The 11,882-nt window shown below is 33.2% G+C and overlaps 2 protein-coding genes across 2 annotated transcripts; one reads left to right on the top strand and one right to left on the bottom strand.

Moving 5' to 3' along the window:
- The first annotated feature begins 1,126 nt into the window (after positions 1–1,126).
- On the top strand, positions 1,127–4,522 carry LOC100186893 (UMP-CMP kinase 2, mitochondrial-like). Its single transcript, XM_002124537.5, has 8 exons — positions 1,127–1,763; positions 1,926–2,027; positions 2,091–2,208; positions 2,475–2,565; positions 2,708–2,818; positions 2,915–3,035; positions 3,267–3,382; positions 3,689–4,522. Exons 1-8 carry the CDS (start codon positions 1,287–1,289, stop codon positions 3,813–3,815), a joined length of 1,263 nt encoding a protein of 420 aa, XP_002124573.1. The 5' UTR covers positions 1,127–1,286; the 3' UTR covers positions 3,816–4,522.
- Positions 4,523–4,547: 25 nt separating this feature from the next.
- LOC100184496 (lysophospholipid acyltransferase 7-like) lies at positions 4,548–10,780 on the bottom strand. The gene is made up of 9 exons (XM_002124664.5): positions 10,693–10,780; positions 10,239–10,487; positions 9,645–9,774; positions 8,737–8,944; positions 7,924–8,113; positions 7,490–7,651; positions 6,626–6,805; positions 6,016–6,177; positions 4,548–5,281 (listed from the first exon to the last, which is right to left on the bottom strand). Exons 2-9 carry the CDS (start codon positions 10,454–10,456, stop codon positions 5,083–5,085), a joined length of 1,449 nt encoding a protein of 482 aa, XP_002124700.1. The 5' UTR covers positions 10,457–10,487; positions 10,693–10,780; the 3' UTR covers positions 4,548–5,082.
- Between the last annotated feature and the right edge of the window lie 1,102 nt (positions 10,781–11,882).

The following is an 11,882-nucleotide window of genomic DNA, read 5'->3' as shown; positions in this document are numbered from 1 at the left end:
TAAACCCATGTGATAACGACTGTCGTTTTCCGGCCACGCGAGGATAAAGTAAGTTACACTTATTCATTCATTATATGATGTTTATGATGTCATTATATGATGTCATTTACGATAAATGATAACAAGGTATAAAAGTAGTGCTTTTAATGCGGCTCCACTTAAACAACAAACGCTTAATTCAATTAAGCATCAATCGTTGTGTAGATTTCTTATCTTACTAACACGCACCCTCCCAATGTCTTAAATTCCCAGACAGTATAGCCGCTGTTTCAACTGATCGTGTGACTAAAACTTAAAACGCCCACCGGGAAGCCTTATATTCCAAGTGCGATCTTCGCCCGGTGTAACAATTAAATTAGATTAATTTTCATTAAGGGATATAGAAAACTATCACCATATACACTTTATATTTCTATTTTCACTTCAACGTAAACAAAACCAAAAGTAATCAATTACTGTTACTAACGGGTTCCTGATGTATGGCAGTTTACTTGACTTGCAAGCGTTACATGATCAATAATTACTTATTAATTGGACGTTTTATATACTATGGTTTAAAATACTAAGCATAGTTTGAATTATTGTACCGAATACAATTAAATAATTAAAGTTAAGGGTATATATTTTAGAATTACCGCTTTTAAACAAACAAAAAAATGATTATTGACATTAACTACTTGCTAATTAGGCGAACGTGTGCAGTATGGTTTATAAAACTATGCTTAGTTTAAAATACTTTATAGAGTGCAATCAATTTAATTAAAGTTCAAGCTTTTGATCTAGTAAAGTAATCGTTAATTAATCGCTAATTATGCGGTTTTAAATTTGAAAATTTAATCTACAAATTCTAAACATATATTATGAATTGATTTAAATCAAAAGATTAAAGAATCAATGCTAGAATTAAGAATTAAAATAAGTGCGAAAAAAAAACGCTAATAAATAATAACACGAACAACTGCGTTCGACGAAAAAGGACCTATATGACCACTTACGTGCTCAAAAATAAACAAATAAAAATAAAATAAATTAAAAAGGAAAAAGGACGCATGAAATCATAAACTCTTGCATGTATTTTTACAATCATAAAAATTATTGTTAATTTAAACAAATTTTTGAATAAATAGTGAACTTTTACGTCATTTTAATTTGAAAAATGACGTACGATAAGGTACTTCCCCATTGGCAAAACGATATTCTTTACTTGATTTCGTACACACCCATTTAGCTGGAACATTTTCGTTTTCTGAGATTAAGTTGTTTCTGTAGTAGATCTTACAAATACCATGAAAGTTTTGGCGCTTGAATACGACTTGGAACCATTGTACTTATGCCCTAAATCACTATGTGCAAAAGAAAACGGTTTGTGGGAAGAAAGACACGAGGAGAACGACAACAACTTATTCGAATCCGGATGTTATGCATTGATGGTGAACGGTTTCTCGTCCAATCTTTACTTTGCTGAGAATGTCCAGGAAAATTCTCATTTACAAAGTGCGTTAAAATCGTTGCCAGGTTGCAATTTCAGCATAATTACAACAATGTCTTTTACTGTGGATCAATCTGGTAACCAGACGTCGTACACAGAAGGTTTTGCATTGCTGTTAAATAAAGATGATGATAATAAGAAGATCAAAGAAAATCTTATTGCTCACTTAGATACCAATAGGGTCAAGTTTAATATTTCAAGGATTTTCAACAAAGGAAACACAATGTGGTACAAAGAGTACTCCGATAACGATTCCCTACAGCAAGAAATTGAGGTACATTTGAGGTACCTTTATAGCTAATTGGTTTATCAGATTTAGACCCTTCACATGGCCAATAAAACTAAGACACACCAGTTTTTTTTCATAAAAAAATACATTAAATTGGGGCCCCAAAATGGTACGTTTTGGCCACTAATAAAACAGGTCATTTTTCAGGTGGTTGCAGTGAAACAACCCAAGTGTCATCCTGCATACAACAAGCGTGAAACTAACTCTGTATACCATGATCAGGCTCGTGTCCAATCTGTTCTAGACACTGTAAGTTTTGGATAACAATATTTTTAACTAATAGTAAATTTAACTTTTAGACTTTGTTTTTAGTTTAAAAGCATGAATGAGGTGCAAGAGCTTAAAGAAATTTATGACGGAAAAATGTTGAACATAAAGCCTTTGAAAAGAGATCATCCTATTATTGTTATTGAAGGATTGGATGCAACTGGTAACTTGAGTTTTTATTTAGTAATATAAACTTCAATCCTGCTAGTATGCGATATTTAACTGAACTGTGTCAGGACTGCTTGCATATACCTATTATGTATATCTCCATATGTACATTTTTATATGCTTTATAAAAATATTAACATGTATAAAACTGTTCCTCTGGCAAAATTGTCTTCTGGCTGTTTATTATTTACCAAAAGAGCAGGTCCCATGTATGCCTGGTAGCAGAAGAGTTATTCCAATAATCAACTTGATTTTTTCCAGGTAAATCAACTTTAACTGAAAATTTGGCTAAACGTTTGAATGGTTGTGCACGCAAATCGCCACAAGACTGTGTCCTGCATTTACGAAAAACGTAGGTCACCTAAAATGTTCTATGCTACGTGGGTGAAGTCCTGCAGTGGGACACATTGGGGTTTAGGCCGAAGGCACCCATTAATTACCCCTGCACTTATTGTGGGCTATAGTAGTACTGACTTTCTTTTTATTTATTTCAGGTTTGACAGTCATTTTCAATTGCTCAGAAGGGCATACTATGCCATTGGAAATTATGCTTTTGCTGCACAAGTGCTACATGATGCACAAAGTGGGCCTGTTGTGTGTGATAGGTAGGTATAAAGATTCTTTTTTAAATTTGCATGTAAATTAAAACAGCTGCCTTTTTACCATATGTGTTACATAATGACTTTCCATGTGTTTCCCAGGTTCTGGCACAGTACAGCTGCATACGCGATTGCTACTGATGTGAAGGTGGGAGATGAAACTCACTTGCCACCAGCAAGACACTGGGTGTATTCGTGGCCTCCCGACTTGTTAAAACCAGATGTGAGTTGCAGTTTAAGTACTGTGCTACACCCCAAATTTGTTGTCTAAATTATGAGCCGTGCACTAAGAAATAAAAAATTATAATCCACAAACTTACTATGTGGTAACTGGTAAGTTGGCACAAGAATGAGATGTATAAAACAAAACACCTATGCTATAGGTAACAATAAATAAGGTGCACTTACATAATTGTGTGTAAGTTTCTCCAATTATAACCATATCATTCCACAGATAGTAATACTCTTAACAATATCCGATGAATTACGACGATGTCGTTTAGAAGGTCGGAACACTGAGAAGACTGATGAAGAAATTCGGATGGAAAAATCTCGACTCTTCCGTCAAAGGTTAAAAATATAAAGACCTGAGTAGAAAGACATGTCATTTTTTTGAAAAAGAATTCAGTGTTATAACTCAAAAAAGTTGCCATGTTGTGTAAAGATAAATAACTGGCTATCCTTTTTTTAGTCCATTTAAAAAATTATTAGTATTATACTTACGCCTTGTTAAAATAGTATGCCTTGTTAAAGACACAGGGTGTGTTTTTTTTTTATTCCATAGCCTGTTTTTTTTATATTACTGCTACAACTTACTATCTTCTCACTAGCGAAACAATCTACTTTATCTTTCTTAAACACAACAATGTTACGCAGGATAGCTGAGGTATACAAGCGAATGGATAACCCTGCACTAGTTGAGCTTGATGCAAGCGGCTCTGCTGAAGAACTATGCAACAAAGCAGTTGAACTGCTGTCTGATAAGCATATTATTACCATTTAATGCAGAACTTTTGTTCTTAAGAATATTGTTAAGTATCATAATTTATTACTGTACTTTAGAATATTGTAGTTTAAAAGTATATTTCATAAAGTATATTGAATAAATATCTCATGAATAATTTTCCAACTATTATTAATCGTTTTTGTTCCAGCATGAAACAGGCTTTTTACATTCTTTATCTTACCTAAGAGTAGGATTGAACTTTCACTACTGTACTTAAAAATATTATCGTTAAAGAGTATATTATATAAAGTATAATGAATAAATATGTCATGAGTATTATTTCAACTATTATTAATCGTTTGTTCCAGCATGTAGCAGGATTTTTAGATTCTTTATCTTACTTAAGAGTAGGATTGAACTTTCGCTACTGTACTTAAAAATATTATCGTTAAAGAGTATATTTCATAGAGTATAATGAATAAATATCTCATGAGTATTATTTCAACTATTATTAATCGTTTTTGTTTCAGCATGTAGCAGGCTTTTTAGATTCTTTATCTTACCAAGAAATTTATGCATATTACCGGTGTCTGCTTGATGATCACCCATGTTTGCTTAAAATCTTTTATTTTCTACTATTTTTTAGTTCCATCATTTATGCACTTGATTATAATTGGTCGTTTATTTTCCTAAATGCACAAAATCTATTTTCTACAACATGTGTTCATAAACCAATTTCTCAGCAGTGTGAGAAATAAAATGTGCAAAAACAAACTAAGACTTATTACATAATCAAGTTTCATTTATTTTATATTAAAACCCTAACTATAAGCTAGACTACCAACCAGAAATTTGACTATTTAGCCTTATGGGAATAAAATTAATAAAGGAGCGAATATGAAAAATAAGCATTTAAAAATAAAGGCACAACATTCTGAGTAAAGTAAAAAGCAGACGGGGTGTTTAGGTGACAAAACTAAAAAAGGTATAACATTTCAGCAGATACTGCTCTAGTAGGTGGTTTTGGAAATCACAGGAAAAAGCACAGCTCTTAATCATGTAAACTAAAGGCACAACAAAATAAAATATTTCTATAAAACGCAGTGGGTTCTTGCCTATTTAGACTAGATAAATTAAGGTGGTTTTGTCTCATTGATTATAGTAAAGCGAGATATACATGCAAAAACGTAAATGTAAGAATTATGTGTAAAAGGTAAAGACTTTGATTAAAAAACTCTGGTTAAAACAGCTGTGTATGGAACTATAGATTTTGAAGATAGAATCAAATCAATACTGCACAGAAATACTTGAAACTATTGCACTTTTATGCAACTTTTAAAGTCTTTCCACTATGTGGGATAATTTTTGCAATAATAAAACTTAGCATGGCCATAACGACAGGGAAAATGTATCCACAAAAATATAAGGACTTGTACAGCCTCAGTATAGAATCCCATTGCAGTAACATAAAGGAAGAAAACAAAAACGAGAAACAGAACAGTTTGAAGGTAATCCAATGAAACCTGATAAGATATTGGAAGAGTTAGAACAAATGTTAAGGTAATGGGCCAATTCTAGCCTGAACCCAAGGTGGCAAGGCTTGCAGAAGATTCCCAGCCTTTCATAAAATAATTAAATTTCTGAGAAATATTTGCTGTGTCTTGCCAGAATTGAATAACATTTAACCAATTTATGCAAGTAATAGATTAAATTAAATCCATGAAAATAAATTTTAGTTCAACGATAATATAATTGGTAATATAACTAAGAATAGTCTAGGACAGTGGTTCTTAAACTAAGGGACACCCTCCCTACATGAGGGACATGAAAAACTTGGAATGGGAGGGTTCGTGAAAATTAATAATATGAACTGTTATGTATGAAAGTAACTAAATATGCTTTCCGTAGGTTTTGCTTATTTTTAGCTTTAAAAATTTTTTTGGGATTATTTATAATTGAAAATATTACGTCATGTTTGTAAATTACTGTGTTTGGGTATAGTTTTAAGGCAGCATTCTGCAGCAGTAAAAATAAATCACTATTCCTGCTTTTCTAGTTTCTTGCACAATTGCATTGTAAGTAAGGTATTTTTATCTCTTTGGTTGCATTCTTCTGGTAATTTTAATGTATAATTTATTAAAATTTAACAAAAAGGGCATTTTTGCTGGAATCTTCAAAGGACATGCTTCAATAAATTTAAGAACCCCTGGTCTAGGAATTACTTGTATAGATACACAGTTGTTGTTGAAATACTTACAATTCATAAAGATGTTTAAGCCAACCACTTTGAAGGCGATCTCTTATATTTCTATTGCATATTTCCTCACAAACTGCAATCACGGGCACAGCTGGAAAACTTACGTAGTACCCTGGTTTAACGCCGTGCCACAATGCGTTTATAAACATGGTGCTAAAACCCCTGAAATTAATTAAAAAATCTAACACAGTTAATATTAGATAACAGCTGGTTCACACAGGAAATTAAGAAATAAGATACTGAAACAATATATGAAGCAAAAGTAAATATGAAGGACTACGCGTGTTATAACTATCAAACATTACAAGCTGTTTACTACAAACACAATCTTTGTGTTATATTGGTACTTTCGATGCGTAAAAATACATTTATAAGATTTGGTCAGTAAATATTTATATGAGATATACCAGTTTAGTAATTCAAGTATTAAATAATCTCATTTAAATTAAACACTACAGAAATATACAGAGTACAGCTCAAAGCAATATTAACATATATGGTAGTTTTTTATTTATTCTACATGTCTACTTGATTTGCACAATACAAAACAAACATATTAGCATGATATAATATATATGTATATAACAGCTTAGTAACATAAACTTTATACCTTAACATTCTATATTGGCGTGGAAACAATGTACTTGAATACACAAAGTGAGCAAGCCACCACTGCACGCAACAGTTCCATGAGTAAAACGTTCCACGGAATGTTTTCTCCATTATCACATTCACTGGGTGCATATTGGTGATTGTATTAAAGTCAAACTTTGTATCTTCACTCATATTTCTGTTTAAACAATTATAAGTTTTTATAACCTTTTTATTTGTCTCTTCAATTAAAATAACCTTTTTATTTGTCTCTTTAATTAGGCTAGCGAATATTTAGAAATAGTTTAAATAAAAAGACCGGATAAAGTGACAAAATAACAGTTGTTAAAACACACTTACAGTTAAAACATATTTACGTTTACTTGGAAGAAAATAAGCGTGATCGCTACACCTAGCAAAGTTAGATCAAACAGACATGATAAGCTGGTATATATTTGCGTCAGAAAGCTTTGCATACAAATCTGAATCATTGTTGTTATAACGTTTTCGTTTGCATAGTATGCTGCGTTGCCATTAACTACCACATCTTTCTAGATTGCCACAAAATGACATACAAAATAATTAAAGATGCTACATCACACATAGTGCAACATTAAGGCTTCGGGATAATAACAACAAATGATAAAAAACCATACATGAAAACCAGTATATAGTAGGGTGGGGAAGATGGGAAATTTTTATTCTACTTTTTTGTTGCATTTTTTTTTAGTAAACAAAGAAAAATCAAACAATTATAAAACCGTATCCTCTCAACTCCCATAGGCTGTTGTTATTTGTTTAAAACATGATCAGGATTTCCAAATATTATGTGCTAAAGGTGTCCCATCTTTCCCCATTCTACTATATTACATTAATGACTTACAGTTGACCAATTTCCAACTTGGTTGGTCCATGGCCTGGTAAAGGTTCACTGGTTTCAGGGTAAGCTCCAAGTCCAACCAATATATAAAACATTTCCATTACCACCCATATGACTGAATACTTGATTTGAAACACAACTATGATCGGAACAATCCACAATAACCTAAAATATGGAATTTCTGAACTCTTCAATATTCATCTTGGATGAATGAATTAAACTTATTTAACCTCGCATGGAGGGGCAACAACTGTCATTGAAACGCGGTTGTTCTGTTACACACACCACAAGTTACTGTGTACCTCTGAAGCTTGAAAGTGGTACTAGATGTTTCTTTTATGTATGGCTGACAGCATAGACAACCCATAAAGGAACACCAAATTAATCTTGTTAAAGAAAAAAAAATATTAATATAATATTAATACAAAATACACCACCTGTGACCCAAACTGGCTTCATAAAATGCATCTTCTTTTAAATAATTTGGGTCAAGAACATAATTCCCAATCAAAAACGTTACAAATACTGCAATAAAGATTTTAAATTTCGCAAGCAGTTGTGTTTTGTATGACCTTGTGTTTGGGGTATCAAGCATGTCATGGTAGGTTCTGTATCTGAATAAAGGACCTGAAACATCAATTTTTGAGCATTTTGTACAATGGGATATGATATCTTTTAAAATGCATGTGATTTTAAAGGAATGTTATATTTTATTGTACAAATTGCTCGCATAAAATTAACACAAACATGGGTGAAATTTAATATCATAAACAATGAGACTTAACAGGAAGGAAACTGTACACTACACACAATGAAACAAATAGGAAGACTGTCTTTATGCTGGTCGACTCCACTAGCATTCTTAGAATACATAATGCAACAGTCGATAAAATACAACCAAAAACTTTGCTAAAATATAGTTTGTGAAATTTATGTCAAACCTTAAAATTTACCTGAAAATCACTGAAAGTTTATACATAAAAGCTGCACTAACTGCAATGAGAACAGTTTAAACCTGCTGTGAACTTTATTTACTGAAAAAAAGACAAGTGTGGGCGTGGCTAGAAAACCCAAACAAACTGATTTTTTTTAAAAGCTTTGTAGCAGCTACTACAGCTTTAGGCTTTTCTGAATTTCTGGACCTAAAACCTTAAAAACGCTTTCTCAAGCCCAATTTTTTACATATTATTAACCACAATCGCATAAGTGCAGTACTTAAAATCTCAATGCAAAATACAATAATTTATCACCTGTAAATAATCCAATAAAACTGGTCATGTAACACAAGATATCCAGGGTTGAAATGGGTTCCTCCATCATAAGCATTTCTCGTTTTCTGGCATGTTTTTCCCCATTCTCTCTGATATGTCCATTTGTCTTAGCCTTTATGGTTTCAACCTTACTTCGGTTTTTTATTGATTCTCTGGTTGCTACGGCTTCATATCCAACAGTGATCATCTAAAAAAGTTATACCTTATCACATAACATATTTTATTATTTTTGTGACATAACATATGTTATATATATATAGTTTTTTTCTTCAAGACAATAGCTAAGATTATATTATTTGAAAAACGAATAAAGGGAAATCAACAGCAAAACGACAGCCAGTAAAACACATAGCATGATATTTATTCTCGTGTGATGGGGCAACTACAGTCGTTACTATAGGGGTGTTCCTATTTCATACACCTGGTGCAGACCTACCTTGTCCGGCGCGGTGGCGTAGTGGTTAGCACGCCAACCTGTAACCCAGAGGTAATGGGTTCAAGGCTCACGCTGGTACCATTGTAGGCGTATGTATCTTTGGGCAAGACACCTAACAGCAATTGCTCCAACCCAGTGGTCACTAATGGGTTGTCCAAATTATCAGCCATACATAAAAAATAAAATAAAAAAACAACAAAATAATCACCCACAAAGTAACATACATGGTAACTCGTAAGCTGGCATGAAGGTGTTAAACCCGTGTGATAACGACTGTCGTTTTCCGGCCACGCGAGAATAAAGTAAGTTACATTCATTTATTCATACAACTATACAAGTAATCATCTGCATATCTTTGTGACATTAAAAGTTTTGACATTTTAAAATTTATTTTGGTTTCGACTTACATAGTGGTTTAATTACCAAAGATTCAAACTTACAAACTACATACCTTTACTGTTGTTACAAGCATTAACGCATTTGCTAAGTTATTTTCATCTCTCTTAAGGCCAAAAAAACCAGATGATGAGAAAAATACCCGATGGGCCAAGCAGTATACAAACAGTAGTCTGGGATTAGTCCTGTCAAAAAAAAACAAAGTAATTAGTATAATTAAATATGACCTGTTTTGCTGTTTAATAGAACCCTGTAATAGTTTACTAGAGTACTAGACAACCCATTAGTGACCACCAGGTTAGAATAATTACCCATAAATCCCTTGCCGAAAAACACACAATCTAAGCTAAAAAATTAGCAGGTGTTGCAAACTTTACCCCTATAAAAACAAATAGTTGGATCATATAAAACAGACTTTTTTATTGATTTATTTAAAGTAACTTATTTACTCTCGTGTGGGAAGACATTTATTAACAGTCTTTATAACATGTGTTCTGTTACATACACCTTATGTCCGCTTACAAGTTACCACCTATGTAACTTTGAAAGGTAAAAATGTTATTAATAGATTATAACTTGTTATCTTGTATTAATGTCAGCAGTTTCTGTATCTGAATAAATATCAGTTATTAATACATGTTTCATGTACCTTGATTTTGCCATAGCAGTTCCAACACAAACCATAACAACAAAATGCAAAGTGTCAACCCCACAGAAAATCACCACTTGTGTAAAACCACATATTGAGAAAAAGTATTTTTTCGTCTTGTGTGATAACTTTAAACAGTGCACCAGAACACAAATACAAAACGTTGAAACGACCAACAATAAATAACAAGTATCTCTCCAGGTGTTTAAAACCCCCATATTGCTACGTACTAGTGACTGTCTATGTTACCTGTTTCACAAAACAATATATTGGTTTAGTTTGAATATACAATGTATTTTACGAATGCTGCGGAAAAGCAAAATCGTGTGAGCGTGTGACGTATCGGATGTTTTATGAAAATATGATATGTCGGTCGCACATATAATCGAGAGACGTTATTACTATTGCTACAAATAATTGGATAAAATAATTCTCAAAAATTACTCTTACTAACTTTTCGAGATAGATATACAGCTATGATGTTCGAATTCTTGTTAGTAATGCAAATTATGTGATAGCCCATGTCCATATCACAAAAACGCGATAGCATGTTTTCTGTTCATGGGATTCTCCCTACAGCCAGTCATTCTGATTAATAACGATCGTGGGGTGGCGCTGTAGAAATAGGATGAATAAAAGATGTCCGTTCGATATCAGGTGAATTATACTTGCAGGATAGCTGAATTAAACAAGTTAAAGCATGATTTACGTGTATCATTAGCATATTAACACTTTTGATTTACAACCAACATTTTGTAAATTTATTAATTAAAAAAATTAGCGGTCAAACCTTCAGACAATTAACATAATTAAGAGATTTTTATTAAATGTACATGGTGCAATAAATGCTGGTAACAGATTTTAGTGTGGGCAATATTTTGAGAGCTTGACACGTGGTATAGGCTGGACACCGCCGGGTGGATAGTCTACGTACCGTCATAGCTATTTCAATCGTTCATACTTGGTTCTGAAAAGAGATAATTGTTTCCGTTTTCAGTCACTGCCAGCGACTAAAAATGCATCAGGACGTACTATCATGTAAACAGTCCACGTTCGACTTTCGACGCGAAAATTCCGCGCCGAAAACGCACAAAATGTGACGTGGTTTTCTTGTATGATGCGGCGACGAAAGGATAAACAAGGTTGATCGTCGCGCGGCCGACTGACGCGTTCCGAATATTGCTGGATCTACGGAAATTGAATTGTCGGCGTGACACCGTGGCAATGATGAATCGTGGCGCCCGATTGGACGAGCGCTGGTCACGTGGGAGGCGACGTACGTAGCCAAAATGGGAGCGTCTCCACGCTGGATTGATTTATCAAAATATTGTTTCACTAATGTTTATCATTGGATTACTTAGGTTGTATGACGAACTTGGCGGTAAAGCTTCCATCAGTTTATGGATATATATAGCTACGATATAGGAAATGAATGTCAAGGTTTTGTTTGCATGTTTTGTGTAAGATAACTTGTAATGCTTTAACAAAGCGGGGGCCTTCTTCTGACACAACCCGCAAGATTAGATCGTTTCAACGATAGTTAAGTTTGGCAACGGCGGCCATCATTTTGATTTTATCCCAGCAGCATACTACATTTTCCTGTGTTTTCTCGGTAAATATTGACAGGAGACTATTTTGGAACAT

The sequence above is a fragment of the Ciona intestinalis genome, chromosome 3 (assembly GCF_000224145.3).
Source record: "Ciona intestinalis chromosome 3, KH, whole genome shotgun sequence".
Taxonomy (NCBI): domain Eukaryota; kingdom Metazoa; phylum Chordata; class Ascidiacea; order Phlebobranchia; family Cionidae; genus Ciona; species Ciona intestinalis.
Note: the sequence above shows the minus strand (reverse complement) of the source record. Positions and strands in the feature narration are given on the sequence as shown.